At 37.2% G+C, this 20,096-nt stretch overlaps 2 protein-coding genes across 14 annotated transcripts; both read right to left on the minus strand.

Moving 5' to 3' along the window:
- Window positions 1-94: 94 nt before the first annotated feature.
- LOC127494661 (ovomucoid-like) lies at window positions 95-14,594 on the minus strand. Of its 13 annotated transcripts, XM_051860708.1 has the most exons (17): window positions 13,639-14,056; window positions 13,206-13,231; window positions 13,019-13,128; window positions 12,864-12,921; window positions 12,604-12,704; window positions 12,449-12,506; window positions 12,189-12,289; window positions 12,019-12,076; window positions 11,750-11,859; window positions 11,607-11,664; window positions 11,347-11,447; window positions 11,198-11,255; window positions 10,930-11,039; window positions 10,122-10,845; window positions 540-559; window positions 370-464; window positions 95-280 (listed from the first exon to the last, which is right to left on the minus strand). In XM_051860708.1, exons 1-14 carry the CDS (start codon window positions 13,676-13,678, stop codon window positions 10,755-10,757), a joined length of 1,080 nt encoding a protein of 359 aa, XP_051716668.1. In that variant the 5' UTR covers window positions 13,679-14,056; the 3' UTR covers window positions 95-280; window positions 370-464; window positions 540-559; window positions 10,122-10,754. The 13 variants fall into 13 exon arrangements, 11 of the variants coding, with proteins under 11 accessions (XP_051716668.1, XP_051716671.1, XP_051716672.1 ...); XM_051860711.1 differs by lacking the exons at window positions 12,449-12,506; window positions 12,604-12,704 and having other exon boundaries at window positions 13,639-14,593; XM_051860712.1 differs by lacking the exons at window positions 11,607-11,664; window positions 11,750-11,859 and having other exon boundaries at window positions 13,639-14,058.
- On the minus strand, window positions 7,866-9,621 carry LOC127494664 (PI-actitoxin-Avd5a-like). Its single transcript, XM_051860721.1, has 4 exons — window positions 9,561-9,621; window positions 8,332-8,357; window positions 8,138-8,256; window positions 7,866-8,051 (listed from the first exon to the last, which is right to left on the minus strand). The coding sequence occupies exons 1-4, from the start codon at window positions 9,598-9,600 to the stop codon at window positions 7,988-7,990; spliced, it is 249 nt and encodes an 82-aa protein (XP_051716681.1). The 5' UTR covers window positions 9,601-9,621; the 3' UTR covers window positions 7,866-7,987.
- Window positions 14,595-20,096: the final 5,502 nt, after the last annotated feature.

A 20,096-nucleotide genomic window follows, 5' to 3' on the forward strand; every position in this document is an offset into this window, starting at 1 on the left:
GATTTTAACAGGGTGTCAAAAGCTCACACACCCTTTATGATATTCTACTCTCTAGATAAGATTTGAGGGAAAAAACAGAACCAAACAGAACAACTTCAATATGCTGCATTTATTTAAGGATTAAACCGTTACACATTCAGGTTATAATGAATGAGACACGAGTACAATAATGCTGACTAAAGGTCTGTCAAGCTGAATTGTGGTGCCGTTCCTGTGTCACTCCTGCAGATCTTCATCGCATCTGCCTTGCTTCACGACAACGATTTTAGTGTCTGATCCACTAAAAACAGAGAGAGATTAAAGTGAAGATTAAAGTTTGAAAGTGACTCTAAAATGTTTTTAAACCTACAGTACTTTGTTTAAACTCACAAGTTGGCAGTATGCAGCAGGCATGCATTGTCGTATGTTATTCCATTGGATCCACACACGGGTGAATAGATCTTTGGGCAATATCCAGGCTCAGGCTGGTCACATAAAGAAAACAACATTGAGTTATTTGAACATGGAGGGAAGTAATTCTATAGTCTTTATATACTCACCAATCCATCAGATACGGCCACTGTTTGTGTCAAGAAGAAAAAACAAGGATTAAAGTTTATCATGATATGGCAAGAAGAAATAACATACACACTAACTTCTTGTGACATTTGTTTAACTGAACCATCCTTTAATTAACAATATTCTAATATCAGTTGTTTTTGTGAATGAAATTATTATATTACTCACCTAGGACACAGAGAAGGACGATGACTCCACGTACAAACATTGTTCCAGACTTGAGAGTGAACTCGCTAAATCTGACAATATGATCAGTGATAAAATGATCCGCCTATTTATATCAGTACTGTATCCGCCTCTTAATGGGAGTGGACCGTCCATCCCACCAATTCATCACACACACACAAAGGGAGGTTTACTACGCACTTTTAGTTTGATAGATTTATTTAATTTAGCTGTTAGGTGTGTGTGATGTTGATTGATTGATTGTTTGATTATGATCACCTGAAGATTTATAGCATTTTGTATATAACCATTGAGAACAAGTGAATTGTTACACTGATGTTTGCACTGTTTTTATCTCCAGTTTAAACTATTTTTAGACTGCAGACCTTTTTCACATCTTTATCTACTGAAACATAGGTCTCAGCACCTAATTAACTTGAAGAGTGCTTTGATTGTTGTGTGTGATGACAAATGAATAATCACTTGAGTTGTATGAAGTCCATCATGGGTAAAATATTCAGTTTAATCTCTCTGATTCTGCCAAATCATTCAGTTCCCGTAAAACTGCTCAACTGTTTTCTTCAGCGCTTCTTCAAAGAAAATGTTTTGTACAAAGTACAAATACATTACACATATTATCAAGTATTTTTTTGCACATTTATCTGTCTTGTTTAATCCAAGGCTGTTCATTTAATGATTTTTAAAAAAAATATGATGCATAAATATCTGCTACCATTTGCATGAGGCACTAATAATAAAATATACAAAATAGGGCCTGAAAGTATAAAAAATAAAATTTTGATCATCAACCTCATTCTGTATTTTTGGTTCATTTAAGCTTACCGTTTTTGGATGTGAGAATACTGATACCCGTACAATCATTACTGAGGGATTTCTTCATAACATTGTCATGAAAATGTGAAAATAAATGTTAGCCTTGAACTTGGACAGAATTTTTGCATCTTGTCTGAACTGATAAATTATATTTTTATTCAAAGACTTGACATAATTGTTAAAGGGACCTTTAATGCCTCTTTTCACAAGATGTAATATAAGTCTCTGGTGTCCCCAGAATGTGTCTGTGAAGTTTCAGCTCAAAATCCCCCTCAGATCATTTATTATAGCTTGTCAAATTTGCCGCCCTTTTTGGGTGTGAGCAAAAACACGCCGTTTTTGTGTGTGTCCCTTTAAATGCAAATGAGCTGCTGCTCCCGGCCCCCTTTCCAGAAATGAGCGACCGCATTTCGGTCGCTCAACAACAACAAAGCTGGAGAATCTCACGCAGCCAAAATGAGGATTGTCAGTAACGGTGTTCAGCCTTACATTGTTCAAATCGGAGTCGACACTGATGGAGAGACTCAGGAAGAAGTTACAACGTTTAGACGTTTCTGAATGGTTAGTGGATAAATTTATGTAGATGCTGTGGAGTTGATTCAACTCATCCACTAGCATGTGCCGTCATGTGAAGAAAGATTTGCATCATGACAGTTGAAAGGTTTGGAGATTTGTTACATTTATAACTAGAGGTAAACTCAGAACTAAAACACATCTGTCCCTCTGAAGTCATTTCAGTTGTGGATCTGGACGACTGCATCTTAATTCAGAAAGGAAATACTTTGTTTATATGTAACTTTGTTGAGCCAATAAATAATGGATTATTTCCTTCAGCTGAGACACTTCAGATGCGCACTGTTCACCATGGTGGTTTTGAATTGCTTGAAATATGATTGAAATCACTTCAAAAAGGAAAATACAGTTAATGTACAACATGTGCATCATATAAAATACATAAAATTATAATGAGAACATTATAATCGTGTGCTTGGGACAAGACCTTTAATGGAGAGACTTTTGTTTTTGTAATCAGGCTCAAAAATTATATAAAAATTTGAATTTAGAATTATCGGCCAATATATTGGTTATCGGCTTTCAAATATAAATAATTATCGATTATCGGTTATCGGTATCGGCCAAAATTTTCATATCAGTGCATCCCTACTAAAGGTATGCTATGTAACTTTTGGCCCTCTAGCGGTTAAAAAACAAAACTGCAATTTGCAGAATAACATTGTTGTGGTTGTGTTTCGGCTCTGTGCGGATGAATATGGTTCTTTCTAACTAATAGAGATTATCCTACTGCTCATAAAACATTCACTACAAGGCTTAAGAGATTTAACCAGTTTAGATGGAAAGATCTCAAGCTGACTAGCTGAAGATGTTACTGTAGCTTTACCTATTAATAGACACGGTTAAAATCATATAAATCTTAAAAATAGCAAGGACTGAATCAAGGTAGAGATGCACCGATTCTAAATTTCTCCACCGATACCGATGATATCTGCCGATACCGATAACGATAGTTTGGGGGTTCTGCCTTTTATACCTTATTTTATATTAATGATAATTTCATTATAATTAGTAATTAATCGTATTTTTAATTATTACATTTTGAAAGAAAGGCAAATTAATCATTAATCAGGCAAAACTTTATTCTCTCCATTTCATCAACTTGTTTCAGAGTAACTGGTATCAGTTATAAACAAACACATTACTCAAATTAATATTAACACACATCAACTAAACTCTGAAGATTAAATTAACTTTCTGAATGTTATTAATTCATGTAATTAATATTGAACATCAAACTGGTTTCTTAGCATTTTCTTTACACAAAGCACAAATTCAGTGCATTTTCCTGCCCTCTTTTGATTGACAGGATATATCGCCCCTGACTATCGGCTGTTTTTAAACTATCGGCTGATAGTGTGAAAATTTGCTTTTATCAGCCGATACCGATTATTGGCCGATATATCGGTGCATCTCTAATTCAAGGATTGAATTAATTAAAAGTCAAATTTCTGATGGCCTTCATAGCTTTTTATATTTGGATTTGCACAGCATACTGTTAAAAATAAAGATCCTAAAAGGGGGTTTACACAGTGGTGCCACTGAAAAAACATTTTTAGTTCCTCAAAGAACATTTCAGTGATCAGTCCTTAAAAGAACCACTTTTTTCTTAATGCGAAGAACATTTTAATAATCTAAAGAACCACTATAAAGAAACGTGCAGTGGGAATGTTGAAGGTTCCTCATGGAAACATATAGATGCCAATAAAGAAGCTTTAATTAAGAGTGTTATAGAATTATAGAAATTAATGTTTGTGACATCATTTGCATAATGCTGTCACCCTCTGCTGGTAACACAGACACTTCTTCATCCACAGCCTCTTCATTTTCTCTTAAACATCTGTCGCCTTTTCCTAAACTTATACCGAGGTTAATAAAATATGTAAAGATATTTTGATTAAAGAACTTTGACTAAACGACTTTATGCAATGACTGAATGCATATAATATCATTAATTATAGGCTATAGCCAATAAATGAAAACTAAAACATGGTTTCCACTGCTACTACACTCAAAAAAATGCTGGGTTAAAAACAACCCCAGTTGGGTTGAAAATGGACAAACACAGCGATTGGGTAGTTTTATTTAACCCAACTATTGTTTTAAAATTACTATATGGCTGGCTTAAAATGAACACAAAATATATTGGAAATTTCTGAAACATATTAATACATTTTAATTTCCAACATATTTTGGGCTCATTTTAGGCAAGCAATACAGTAATTTTTAAACAATAGTTGAGTTAAATAAAACAACCCAATCGCTGTGTTTGTCCATTTTCAACCCAACTTGGGTTGTTTTTAACCCAGCATTTTTTCGAGTGTTGGTATCTTTTATCGCCCTACAATCCTTCGCGCTCTTTAAGATCACAAAACTCTGGACTTCTGGTTGTACCTAGGATAGCTAAGTCCTATAAAGGAGGGAGAGCGTTTTCACATTTGGCTCCTAAACTCTGGAATAGCCTTCCTGATAATGTTCGGGGCTCAGACTCGCTCACCCAGTTTAAATCTAGATTAAAGACGCATCTCTTTAGCCAAGCATTCACATAATGCATCTCATATCAGATCAATTGCACATGACTATCTTTGCTTAATGTTATGAACAGCAGCTATGCTAATTATTCTCCATTTGCTTTTTTTTTCTTGAGCTCCAGCATTGAAATCGCAATAGTCTTTTCATCCCTATTGTGCCGTATATCCGAGTGAAACGGCTTCTCAAACATGAACAAATGTAGGGCGGAGCTTGATTTTGTCCGTGGGTTGTGGTTTGCTATTGGTGGATCTCATGTGAGTGACAGGTTGCCCCGCCCTCGTCATCAGAGAAGAGAAGTGACGTCGCTGAGAGAGGGAGGGGAAGTTATTTTAATTCAAGATTACGAGGAACATTAACGGACTTAACGGACACGTGCCATTTTAAGTCCACAAGTCCGAAAGTGCATTTGAAGGCCCCGTCCCAAATGGCACACTTCATAGAACTTTCAGTCTTGTGGACTTACAATGGCTGCTGTGTGCGCTTGTCCGTTAAGTCCACGAGACCGTAGGGTGTCCCATTTGTCAATTTTAGGTTTCAGAAGGGTGCTCATGAGCGCCCCCTTTGCGGTCAATATGCGCCTTCGATTGCACACTTTTGCCGAGCACTGGTGTGAGCTCCACAGCAGACTTCTACCCAACAGTCTATGGCCCGGTCCCAAATGGCACCCTAAACCCTCACGGTCTTCCTCTGAGTCCGCACTTTTGTGACGTAACGCCACTTTGACTGTTGGCTGCGCTCGCAAGCCAACAGGCCTTTTGGGACAGGGCCAGACATAACCACAATCTTATTGTGCATTGCTGTGAACGTTAAAGCTATCATTATAGTTATCTTTAGAGTATCACCACACTTGAACTTTCGTATGCGAATGCAAAATTTCTTTCCACACTTGCATGCATGAATGGAAGTCAGTGGCGCTCAAAGACTAGTGTGACCATATGAATATTACGGTAAAATGTTATTTAAATTTAATCTGTGGTCAGAGATGTTTCTAATATATGTGTTTTCTTTAATTTTAGAAAAACTTACAAGTCCCCACAAGGCAGGAATCCGTTTATTCTTGCACAGAGCACAGAAGGCTGTGGAGAACGGCTTCCTCCGCTTCTGCTGTCAGGACTCAGAGGAGTGTTTTGTGCCTCCACCTTCTAAGCCACATTACGCAGGTTTAGAGTCCACAGAAACACAGACTGAAGACACTACACCTGGCTCGGACGTCACGTGCATCTCTGAGCAGCGAACAGAGAGCCTTAGCGTTCAGAGCAGATGTTCGGACTTTGTGTTGCCGGGTGAAGTGACTGTCGAGACTATTCCACACAAGACCGGAGCCAATGTCACTACACTGGACTGAGGACAATGTAAAGAAGACTGACAAACGCATACGTTGGAAGAAGACCCGATCATTCTTCCGGAGAGCCCGTGAGGCTCTGAAGCTGCCGTTACTCTGCAGTGGCGTGGACGCGGTGGAGTCTTTGGTGCCTCTAACAGACTCGACAGACTCTACAGAAGCTCAGTGTGGCGACTCTACACAAACACTAGACCTTGAGGAGCTGAGCGATGGGATGTTATCCGGTTCGGAAAGCATCCCAGACACGGTGCTGCCAGGTGAAGTGCTTTTTGAGCCAGCAGAGGCTTCAGGTATGGAGGCCTAGCTTGTGGAGATCATTTAATTTGAGGTCAGAAATGTTCCTAATAATTGTGTTATCTGCTCTTCTTTGTTTTAGAAAAACCTAAAGAACGGAAAAGATCTGTTATTGCCTTAAAAAAGCTTGGACGGGTATAAAGCAGCACTTCCTCTTCTGTGCCGTCACCTGTGCCAGATCCCTCAGACTAACAGCCGACTTCTGCTCAATCTGCAAGTGGCGCTGATGCTAATGATGAGTATTATTATGCAGCTGTCGTGGTTTGAGCATGCCCAAAAATAATAAATTATAATTGCATAATTTACGTTTTTTGTAATAATCCTAAACCGAGTGAAAGAATAGCACAGGGTATCATAATCTGAACTTTAAAATAGAAATGCAGGCATTCTTGTTAGAGACCAAAAAGTGCCTTCAATTTTGCATTATGTGTAATGCAGTTCTAAAGTTCTTGTGGTAATATTAATATAATGACTATGTAAAAGACAGTCAATGTGATGAATGGGAAACTCAAGCCCCTCACGTGAGCGTGTCACACCAGAACTAGAAGAGCTCAGACCAGTCCTTAAAGGTGCAGTAAGCAATTTCTGAGAAACACTGTTGATATTTAAAAATCAACCCAAACAAACACACCCCTTCCTTTATTGCTCCACCCCCAAAACGTATGAACATGCAATGCAAGAGTGGATGTCTCGTTATCACAGCTGAATCGAAGCAAATTAATGCTTCATGATGAATGAACAACAAGAAAGAACAAAAAAATGGAAGAACATCTCTCTTTCTACAGTTTTTCTTCAAATCGCCCTCTTTCACTCTCTCTCTCTCCTCCCCCATCATGAGTGGACACGCCCACTTCTGCTGATTGGCTTACTCTCTGTACTCCCCCATCATGAGTGGACACGCCCCCTACTGCTGATTGGTGGGTAAGTTTTCCTCTCCACTTTCTGTGAAGTGATGTATCCATGTTCCCTTATTCCCTGTGCTGTCCACTTTGCAGGGCACATTTTTAAACCGGTCGAATGGAACGCACTTGAGGTTTTTAGTGGTGCATTCTCTGTGTTAATATTTTCTTATTTCTTCGACTCCACTTTTGACTATTCTTGTGTAAGACTCCCTTGTGTAACTTCTTTAGACACACCTAGACAAAACAAGAACTAGGCCTTGGACACACTTATACACTCACACATACATTTGAACATCTGACCTCGCTTATTATATTTCTTAATATGCCATATATGGTAGGGGTTGATCTTTGAGCACTGTGATTGGACGGTCTGGACATCGTGGAGGATTCTGCTTTAAATATGACCCTTCTTTCTTAATAAACTAGAGAATGTTATGGTACTACACTGTCTTTGTATCTGCTCGATCATTCTCTGCAGCGCCCGTTTCCAACTGATGACTGAGTCTACCTGAAAATGATTTTAACAGGGTGTCAAAAGCTCACACACCCTTTATGATATTCTACTCTCTAGATATGGTCTGTGTGCCTCCTTCAAAGTAAATCTTCACCTATTTTATCTCGTCTTTCCAAGATTCGAGGGAGAAAACAGAACCAAACAGAACAGCTTCAATATACAGCATTTATTTAGGGATTAAACCGTTACACAATGAGGTTATAATGAATGAGACACGAGTACAATAATGCTGACTAAAGGTCTGTCAAGCTGAATTGTGGTGCCATTCCTGTGTCACTCCTGCAGATCTTCATCGCATCTGCCATGCTTCAGGATAACGATTTTAGTGTTTGATCCCCTAAAAACAGAGATATTAAAGTGAAGATTAAAGTTTGAAAGTGACTCTAAACTGTTTTAAACTTACAGTACTTTGTTTAAACTCACTGGCTGGCAGCACGCAGCAGGCATTCATTGCCGTATGTTATTCCATCAGATCCACACACGGGGAAATAGATCATTGGGCAAAAGCTAGGCTCAGGCTCAGGCTCAGGATCAGGCTCAGGCTGGTCACATAAAGAAAACAACATTGAGTTATTTGAACATGGAGGGAAGTAATTCTACAGTCTTTATTTACTCACCGCTCTCTCTCCCTCAGATACGACCACTGTTTGTGTTAAGAAGGAAAAAACAAGGATTAAAGTTTATCATGATATGGCAAGAAGAATTAACATACACACTAACTTCTTGTTTTGCCCATACAATGAAAGTCAAATGGGTCTAATGTTGTTTTGTTTGACAAAAACTACTTTGTGTCATTTTTTAAGTGAACCATCCCTTAAAGGTGCAATATGTAGGATTTCTGTCCGCTAGAGGTCGCTAGAGTCCTATTCAAAACGTAGCTTAATGATGCCAAGTTTGAGCATGGAATCTTCACCTGAACGGACGGTGCAAAAGAATCGGGATAGGACTCGGGAAAAAATCATATTCATAGATGCGATTATTAATGTTATTGTAGTATGAAGCAGAGCAGGACCGAGTGTTGTGGGAGCTGAACGAGGCCGCTGGAGCGATTGCGCAACACACGCCTCACGAGCAGCGGAACTTTTATTATGCCACAGTCGCTGCCGCCGCTTCCGCTTTTCCGGTCATGAGTATGAGGTAACACAGCTCTGTTTATCATATTAGATACATTTGAGTGTGTTGAAAATGACGTTATAACGTTACTCTGAGCGTTCGCTCGGCGGCTGCTGTGAGACACTGTTACACACTGCAGTAAGATAGATCAATTTTAGAATATCATATTAAATACTGGATGGCTTGTGTTGATAAATGGCATGCAATTCATTTTAAAACGTATTGTATGATGGAGAAAATGCTGTATTACTGTTACTAAAAATAAAGCTGCATCTGATTATGCTATGTTAGCTACTTCACAAAATAGTGTTTTTCTCCGAGGCGTGGTAAAGCATGGTACTCACAAAAAATCAAGAAAATTAGATTTAAACAATAAGACTAAACGTGTTGAGCTATATAACAATAATTAGTTTTCTGTCTATAAATATATCAAAACAGTTGTTCCCTTGTCTATTAAAACATGTAATATATTAAAGCATCTTTGGTGTTTCCAAGGTTTCTACAAAATAAACCGGAAACCGAGGGTAACGCAGGTATGACACAATTGACAGGCGACTCTTCACACGTCCCGGAGCCTTGGTTAAAATTGCAATTTTCTCACGATTTACAAATAGTTGGAAACATTTGGGATATTGTAAGTACTCAAGTGAGCAAAAATCTTACATATTGCACCTTTAATTAGCAATATTCTAATATCAGTTGTTTTTGTGAATTAAATCATTATATTACTCACCTAGGACACAAAGAAGGACGATGACTCCACGTGCAAACATTGTTCCAGACTTGAGAGTGAACTCGCTAAAACTGACAATATGATCAGTGATAAAATGATTCGCCTATTTATATCAATACTGTATCCACCTCTTAATGTGGGAGTGGACCGTCCATCCCACCGATTCATCACACCCACACAAAGGGAGGTTTATTACGCACCTTGCGTTTGACAGACCTGTTTAGTTTGGCTGTTAGGTGTGTGTGATTAAATAACATTGAGTTATTTGCAAATGGAGGGAAGTAATTCTACAGCCATTACACATTCAGATTATAATGAATGAGACCCGAGTACAATAATGCTGACTAAAGGTCTGTCAAGCTGAATTATGGTGCCATTTTCTCACGATTTACAAATAGTTGGAAACATTTGGGATATTGTAAGTACTCAAGTGAACAAAATATATAACACTGGCCTAGTGGTTTTTGAATATTTTACTGCAAAAATCTTACATATTGCACCTTTAATTAGCAATATTCTAATATCAGTTGTTTTTGTGAATATAATTATTATATTACTCACCTAGGACACAGAGAAGGACGATGACTCCACGTACAAACATTGTTCCAGACTTGAGAGTGAACTCGCTAAATCTGACAATATGATCAGTGATAAAATGATCCACCTATTTATATCAATACTGTATCCACCTCTTAATGTGGGAGTGGACCGTCCATCCCACCGATTCATCACACACACACACACACACACACAGGGAGGTTTACTACGCACCTTGCATTTGACAGACTTGTTTAGTTTGGCTGTTAGGTGTGTGTGAGATTAATTGTTTGCTTTAAATATGACCCTTCTTCCTTAATAAACTAGAGAATGTTATGGTACTACACTGTCTTTGTATCTGCTCGATCATTCTCCCACAGCGCCCGTTTCCAACTGATGACTGAGTCTACCTGAAAATGATTTTAACAGGGTGTCAAAAGCTTACACACACTTTGTGATATTCTACTCTCTAGTTATGGTTTGTGTGCCTCCTTCAAAGTAAATCTTCAATTTTGTCTCGTCTTTCCAAGATTCGAGGGAGAAAACAGAACCAAACAGAACAGCTTCAATATGCTGCATTTATTTAAGGATTAAACCGTTACACATTCAGGTTATAATGAATGAGACACGAGTACAATAATTCTGACTAAAGGTCTGTCAAGTTGAATTATGGTGCCATTCCTGTGTCACTCCTAGAGTTTGATCACATTCGCCTTGCTTCTGGATTAAGATTTTAGTCTTTGATGCCCTAAATAAAGAGAGAGATTAAAGATTAAAGTTTGAAAGTGACTGTAATCCATTTTTAAACGTGAAGTACTTTGTTTAAACTCACTTGATGGCAGCACACAGCATGCATTCATTGCTGTATGTTTTCCCATCAGATCCACACACGGGTGAATAGTTCAGTGGGCATATGTTAGATGGGTTAGGCTTGCAGTTAGGCTGATCACATAAAAAACAACAACACCGAGTTATTTGCAAATGGAGGGAAGTAATTCTACAGCCGTTACACATTCAGGTTATAATGAATGAGACACGAGTACAATAATGCTGACTAAAGCTCTGTCAAGCTGAATTTTGGTGCCATTCCTGTGTCACACCTGTACAGGTGGATCACATTCGCCTTGCTTCACGATAAAGACTTTGGTCTTTGACGCCCTTAAAAAAAAAAAAAAAATTAAAGTGAAGATTAAAGTTTGAAAGTGACTCTAAACTGTTTTTAACCATACAGTACTTTGTTTAAACTCACTGGTTGGCAGCATACAGCATGCATGCATTGCCGTATGTTTTTCCATCAGATCCACACACGGGTAAATAGTACATTGGGCACATGATAGGGTCAGGCTCAGGCTGGTCACATAAACAGAAAATAACATTGAGTTATTTGAACATGGAGGGAAGTAATTCTACAGCCGTTACACATTCAGATTATAATGAATGAGACACGAGTACAATAATGCTGACTAAAGGTCTGTCAAGCTGAATTATGGTGCCATTCCTGTGTCACACCTGTACAGGTTGATCACATTCACCTTGCTTCTGGATTAAGATTTTAGTCTTTGATGCCCTAAAAAAAGAGAGAGATTAAAGTGAAGATTAAAGTTTGGAAGTGACTCTAATCTGTTTTTTAAAGTACTTTGTTTTAAACTCACTTGTTGGCAACACACAGCATGCATTCATTGCTGTATGTTTTCCCATCAGATCCACATACAGGTTTATAGATCTTTGGGCATACGTTAGACGGGTTAGGCTTGCAGTTAGGCTGATCACATAAACAGAAAATAACATTGAGTTATTTGCAAATGGAGGGAAGTAATTCTACAGCCGTTACACATTCAGGTTATAATGAATGAGACACGAGTACAATAATGCTGACTAAAGCTCTGTCAAGCTAAATTTTGGTGCCATTCCTGTGTCACACCTGTACAGGTTGATCACATTCGCCTTGCTTCACGATAAAGACTTTGGTCTTTGACGCCCTTAAAATAAAAAAAAATAAAAAATAAAAAAAAAGAGAAATTAAAGTGAAAAGTAAAGTTTGAAAGTGACTCTAAACTGTTTTTAAACCTACAGTACTTTGTTTAAACTCACTGGTTGGCAGCATACAGTTCGCATTCATTGCCGTATGTTTTTCCATCAGATCCACACACGGGTTTATAGACCGCTGGGCACATGATAGGGTCAGGCTCAGGCTGGTCACATAAACAGAAAATAACATTGAGTTATTTGCAAATGGAGGGAAGTAATTCTACAGCCGTTACACATTCAGGTTATAATGAATGAGACACGAGTACAATAATGCTGACTAAAGGTCTGTCAAGCTGAATTTTGGTGCCATTCCTGTGTCACACCTGTACAGGTTGATCACATTCGCCTTGCTTCACGATAAAGACTTTGGTCTTTGATGCCCTTAAAATAAAAAAAAAAAGAGAAATTAAAGTGAAAAGTAAAGTTTGAAAGTGACTCTAAACTGTTTTTAAACCTACAGTACTTTGTTTAAACTCACTGGTTGGCAGCATACAGTTCGCATGCATTGCCGTATGTTTTTCCATCAGATCCACACACGGGTAAATAGTACATTGGGCACATGATAGGGTCAGGCTCAGGCTGGTCACATAAACAGAAAATAACATTGAGTTATTTGAACATGGAGGGAAGTAATTCTACAGCCGTTACACAATCAGGTTATAATGAATGAGACACGAGTACAATAATGCTGACTAAAGGTCTGTCAAGCTGAATTTTGGTGCCATTCCTGTGTCACACCTGTACAGGTTGATCACATTCGCCTTGCTTCTCGATTAAGATTTTAGTCTTTGATGCCCTAAAGAAAAAAAAAAAAAAGAAAAAAGAGAGAGATTAAGGATTAAAGTTTGAAAGTGACTGTAATCCATTTTTAAACCTACAGTACTTAAACTCACTTGTTGGCAACACACAGTTCGCATTCATTGCTGTATGTTTTTTCATCAGATCCACACACAGGTTTATAGATCCTTGGGCATACGTTAGACGGGTTAGGCTTGCAGTTAGGCTGGTGACATAAACAGAAAATAACATTGAGTTATTTGAACATGGAGGGAAGTAATTCTACAGTATACATGTACTCACCTCTCTCGCTCCATCAGATACGGTCACTGTTTGTGTCAAAAAGAAAAAACAAGGATTAAAGTTTATCATGATATGGAAGAGGAAATAACATACATGTTAACTAATTGTTTTGTCCATACAATGAAAGTCAATGGGGTCTAATGTTTTGTTGGACAAAAACAATACTTAAGTCATTTTTTTTTTTTTAGTGAACCATCCCTTAAATCACACTTAAAAATGTCTGAACGTGACTTAAATCTTACAATTTTCATTTGTCCTACTTTAGCAAAGGTGAATTAAGACTTTGAAGAAGGTGCAGACTTTATCGAAACAATAAACTCTTCATTATGAAGCAAGACTGTTAGTATCAGTGAATATTGCAGGTTCTCATGTGATAAATTAACAATATTCTAATATCAGTTGTTTTTGTGAATGAAATCATTATATTACTCACCTAGGACACAGAGAAGGACGATGACTCCACGTACAAACATTGTTCCAGACTTGAGAGTGAACTCGCTAAATCTGACGATATGATCAGTGATAAAATGATCCACCTATTTATATCAGTACTGTATCCACCTCTTAATGTGGGAGTGGACCGTCCATCCCACCGATTCATCACACACACACACACACACACACACAAAGGGAGGTTTACTACGCACTTTTAGTTTGATAGATTTCTTTAATTTAGCTGTTAGGTGTGTGTGATGTTGATTGATTGTTTGATTATGATCACCTGAAGATTTATAGCATTTTGTATATAACCATTGAGAACAAGTGAATTGTTACACTGATGTTTGCACTGTTTTTATCTCCAGTTTAAACTTAATGAAACTATTTTTAGACTGCAGACCTTTTTCACATCTTTATCTACTGAAACATAGGTCTCAGCACCTAATTAACTTGAAGAGTGCTTTGATTGTTGTGTGTGATGACAAATGAATAATCACTTGAGTTGTATGAAGTCCATCATGGGTAAAATATTCAGTTTAATCTCTCTGATTCTGCCAAATCATTCAGTTCCCGTAAAACTGCTCAACTGTTTTCTTCAGCGCTTCTTCAAATAAAATCTTCTGTACAAAGTACAAATACGTTACACATATTATCAAACACATTTATCTGTCTTGTCTAATCCAAGGCTGTTCATTTAATGTTTTTTTTTTTTTTTTTTTAAATATGATGCATAAATATCTGCTACCATTTGCATGGTGCACTAATAATAAAATATACAAAATAGGGCCTGAAAGTATAAACAATTAAAATTTGATCATCAATCTCAGTTTGTATTTTGGGTTCATTTAAGCTTACCGTTTTTGTAGTCCTGTTGGACATGAGAATACTGATACCTGTACAATCATTACTGAGGGATTTCTTCATAACATTGCCATGAAAATGTGAAAATAAATGTTAGCCTTGAACTTGGACAGGATTTTTGCATCTTGTCTGACTTTCATAATTATATTTTTATTTGAAGACTTGACAAAATTGTTAAATGGGACTTATAATGCCCCTTTTTGATAATATACACCAATCAGGCATAACATTATGAGCACTGACAGGGGAAGTGATCCACTGATCATCTCTTCATCACGGCAGCTGTTAGTGGGTGGGAGATACTAGGCAGCAAGTGAACATTTTGTCCTCAAAGTTGATGTGTTAGAATAGTGGTGTCCAACCCTGCTCCTGGAGAGCTGCCATCCTGCAGATTTCAGCTCCAACCCCAATCAAACACACCTGAACCAGCTAATCAAGGTGTTCAAGTTTGCTTGATAATTACAGACAGGTGTGTTGGAGCAGGGCTGGAACTGAAGTCTGCAGGACGGTAGCTGTCCAGGAGCAGGGTTGGACACCACTGTGTTAGAAGCAGGAAAAATGGGCAAGCGTAAGGATTTGAGCGAGTTTGACAAGGGCCAAATTGTGATGGCTAGATGACTGGGTCAGAGCATCTCTAAAACTGTAGAATGTGTCTGTGAAGTTTCAGCTCAAAATACCCCACAGATCATTTATTACAGCTTGTCAAATTTGCCCCTATTTGGGTGTGAGCAAAAACATGCCATTTTTGTGTGTGTCCCTTTAAATGCAAATGAGCTGCTGCTCCCGGCCCCCTTTCCAGAAGAGGGCGGAGCTTTAACAGCTCGCACTTCGGTCGCTCGACAACAACAAAGCTGGAGAATCTCACGCAGACAAAATGAGGATTGTCAGTAACGGTGTTCAGCCTTACATTGTTCAAACCGGAGTCGACACTGATGGAGAGACTCAGGAAGAAGTTACAACTTTTAGACGTTTCTGAATGGTTAGTGGATAAATTTATGTAGTTGCTGTGGAGTTGATTCAACTCATCCACTAGCATGTGCCGTCATGTGAAGAAAGATTTCCATCATGACAGTTGAAGGGTTTGGAGATTTGTTGCATTTATAACTAGAGGTAAACTCAGAACTAAAACACATCTGTCCCTCTGAAGTCATTTCAGATGTGGATCTGGACGACTGCATCTTAATTCAGAACAAAAATACTTTGTTTATATGTAACTTTGTTGAGCCAGTAAATAATGGATTATTTCCTTCAGCTGAGACACTTCAGATGCGCACTAGATCAAATTAAGATATTGTTGATGAAATCCGATGACTCAGTGAGGCCTGCATTGAAAGCAAAGCCATTGAAACTCTCAAGGTCCATAAAGGTACACTGTAAAAAATTTCCTGTAGAAATTACAGTAACTTACTGGCAGCAGTTCGCCAGTAACTTACTGTAAATTGAACTTACAGTAAAAATACTGTATTAATATTTACAGTACCATTTAACTTGCTGTAAACTTATTTACAGTATAGTATTTTTTTTACTGTAAAACATACAATAATTTTAGGGTCTTTTCTCCAGTAATATATTTTAATACAATCAAAAATATATAACTTTACACTGTAAAATTTCCTGTAATTCGTTGTCCACTGTTTCTATTTACTATAAAGCTGTACAAATTGTAAATTACTGTATTTTAACAGGTCTCAGTAAATAACAATAAAAAGACAATCACAACTGTATAACGTTTTTAATTTTGTTTTTAATTGTTCAATTGTAGTACTTGAAATAACATTTTAATATTCTTGCAGATTAAACTTTCAGTTTTCTTCACAAACTCTAATTTTCCCAAGCCTGCAGTAACATTTATACATAAAAGTTTAATATTAAGAACAATCTTAAAAGCTTACAAATTTAAAATAACTCTCCACAGTGGAATGTGTTTGCTCTTATAGCTTAAAGGGTTACTCCCCCTTATGTTGTTCCAAACCCGTGTGACCTTCGTTCACATTCAGAACACAAATTAAGATCATTTTGATTAAATCTGAGAGCTTTCTGTTCCTACATTGTGACTAGCACATTCAAGGTCCAGAACGGTAGTACAGACATCATTAAAGTAATCCATGTGACTCCAGTGGTTTAGGCTTAATTTTAAGAAGCGACATGAGTGCTTTATTTGCAAAAAAACAAAAACAAACATAATTTACCACTTTATTTACAAAAATTTTGACCTGCAAACCAGAAGGGAGAGCACCACGTGGCATGTGTGTTGACTCGAGAGCTGATGTAGTTCCGTGAACGTGCTTTGGATAATTTTATTTTGAAAATAAAGCGGTAATTTTTGTTTATTTGTGCAAAGCAGTTGTGTCGCTTCATAAAACTGATGTTAAACCACTGAGTCACATAAATTACTTTAATGATGTCTTTCTAGCTGTTCTTGACCTTGAATGTGGTAGTTGAGTAGCAGTCACTGGAGGGAGAGAAACCTCGTAGATTTCATTAAATTTCTTAATTTGTGTTCTGAAGATGAACAAAGGTCTTATGGGTGTGGAATGACATGAGAGTGAGTAATTAATGACAGAAATTTCATTTTTGGGTGAACTAACCATTTAATTGTTTTGCCAGCTGAAAACCAGAAACTACTTAAAGGGTTAGTACACCCAAAAATGAAAATAATCCCACAATTTACTCAATTTAATATAATCAAGCCATCCTAGGTGTATATGACTTTGTTTCAAACCAATTATATTAAAAAATATCCTGGCTCTATAAGCTTTATAATGGGAGTAATTGGTACCTTGTTTTTTGATGCCCAAAAAGTGCATTCATCTATAATAAAAGAAATCCATACGACTCCAGGGGGTTGCTTCTGAAGCAAAGCCATGCGTTTTTGTAAGAGCAATATAAATATTTATAACTTTATAAACTAGGATTGGCTTCGGGTAACAGTCGTACACAAGTCGATTCCGGCGGAAGAGTGAACTCTGACCCGATGCATGACGTACTGGTGAACGCGGAAGCACAGAGGAAAGAGCAAAACTACTCACGTACGGACATTACTGGAAGCCAGTTGTTAAAGTTTATAAAGTTATAAACATGGATATTTTTCTTACAAAAACCCATCACTTCCCTTCAGAAGGTCTTATTAACCTACTGGAGCCATGTGGATTACTTTTATGATGGATGGATGTGCTTTTTTGGGCTTCAAAAACCATGGTACCATTTACACCCATTATAAAGCTTTGAAGAGCCAAGATATTTTTTAATATAACTCTGTTTGTGTTTGGCTGAAAGAAGAAAGTTATATGCACCTAGGATGACTTGAGGATGAGTAAATTATGGGATCATTTTCATTTTTGGGTGAACTAACCCTTTAATAAAGGAGGATACCTGAGGGTTCAGGCCAGAGTTCTTCCTTTGCACCATCTTCCCACTTCTTTTACTTTGAGGAGCACTTGCTGTTATCGGGGTTAATCATCACAATGAACCTTTACATAAAAGAAAGAATTCATTAAATCAGTTGATGTGTAAAAACATTTTAAACATTAAAACAAAAATGAAAATGTTGTCATCATCTACTCACCCTCAACCCACAAGACTCTGATTCATTTACAGAACACAAATTAAATAATATTCTTCTCTTTTCATTTTTGTCTATCCAGTCAACCAAAGTTTTTAGTGTCAAGTGCATAAAGACATTGTAAAAGTAATCCATATGATTTGAGAGGTTTAAGACACATAATTGGTTCTCAAATTTGAGAATCTGTACACTGTATTTATGTGCTATGTATTTGGATGACCAATGTTTGTATGTGAATAAAAGTCTAATATCATATGAATTGCTTTTAATATGTTTTTATGCACTATTTGAACTGGAATATTTTGGTTGAGTGGACTTTAAGTAGCTGGACAAAAACGATAAGAGATTAAAAATATCTTAATTTGTGATGAACAAAAGTCATGTGTTTAGAACAACATGAGGGCGAGTTAATAACAGAAGTTTAATGTTTAAAGGGTTAATTCACCCAAAAATGAAAATAATGTCATTTATTACTCACCCTCATGCCGTTCCACATCCTTAAGACCTTCGTTAATCTTCGGAACACAAATTAAGATATTTTTGTTGAAATCCGATGGCTCAGTGAGGCCTACATAGGGAGCAATGACATTTCCCTTCTCAAGATCCATTAATGTACTAAAAACATATTTAAATCAGTTCATGTGAGTACAGTGGTTCAATATTAATATTATAAAGCGTCGAGAATATTTTTGGTGCGCCAAAAAAACAAAATAATGACTTATATAGTGATGGATGATTTCAAAACACTGCTTCATGAAGCTTCGGAGCGTTATGAATCAGCGTGTCGAATCAGCGGTTCGGAGCGCCAAAGTCACGTGATTTCACGAATGTGCCATTTTAGGTGTCCACAAATACTGGCGAATATAACGTTGGTCGTAATGTCTCCACCGAGACGCCACAGTGTTTACATACGAACATTGCGGGTTTTACTCTAGCAATAAATGCATGCTGTACATTCATATGGGGCAATAAGTTAAAGCCAAGCGAATATATAGCAATTAAAAATCACAACGAAACGACTGACTTTAAATTAAACCCACAAAAGCTCAGTTTGTCACAGTTAACATGAACACTCACCTGCTCCCAACGTAGTCAAACCCAAGACAGAAACCAGTTAATGTTCATACTTTGCTGGTGAAACGTTCTTTAAAAAGGAAAGAAAAGAAAGAAATATAAATTTTTACACAGAAAGTTAAGTTTTCTTCAAACTAAAACGAGTTTCCCAGACGAGTGTCACAAAGCTCTCTCTTTACACCGTTAAGTGTGACGTGACTTCGCGCCATTAAGTGGCTGCATTTTTTCTTTTTTCTTTTAGTTAAACCAAAAATACAAATTATGTTAAGAAAAAGCAGGAATATTTGTACACACCTTTGCAGCTGCAAGGTTCTTGCATCGGTGTCTTCCTTTTCTTCTTTCTCCAAGCGGAAATATGAGCCTCTCTGTGATTGGTCAGGTTTCGCGCTCATTTGTTTTTACTGCATTTCGATTTACAGTAAATGAAAAATACTGTATTTTATTGGCGCCAATGGGATATTTCCCATAATGCAACTTTAAAATACAGTAACTATAACTGTTCTACAGTAAAATACAGTGTAATTTACAGAAATTGCTAACAGTGTACTAAAAACATATTTAATACAGTGAGTTCAGTGGTTCTATCTTAATATTATAAAGCGACAAGAATACTTTTTGTGCTGCAAAAAAACAACAAAATAAAGACTTTTCAACAATATCTAGTGATGGCCAATTTCAAAACACCGCTTCAGAGCTTTACGAATCGAATCAGTGGATCGGAGCGCCAAAGTCACACGATTTCAGCAGTACGTCGTTTGATATTATTGAAAAGTCTTTTTTTTTTTTTTTTTTGACGCACAAAAAGTATTCTTGTCGCTTTATAATATTAAGATAGAACCACCGAACTCACATGCATAGTTTCAAATATGTTTAAGTACCTTTATGGATCTTGAGGGTGAGAAATAAATGACATTATTTTCATTTTTGGGTGAACTAACCCTTTAATGTTCGTGACA

This window comes from Ctenopharyngodon idella, chromosome 14 (assembly GCF_019924925.1).
Source record: "Ctenopharyngodon idella isolate HZGC_01 chromosome 14, HZGC01, whole genome shotgun sequence".
NCBI classification, from domain to species: domain Eukaryota; kingdom Metazoa; phylum Chordata; class Actinopteri; order Cypriniformes; family Xenocyprididae; genus Ctenopharyngodon; species Ctenopharyngodon idella.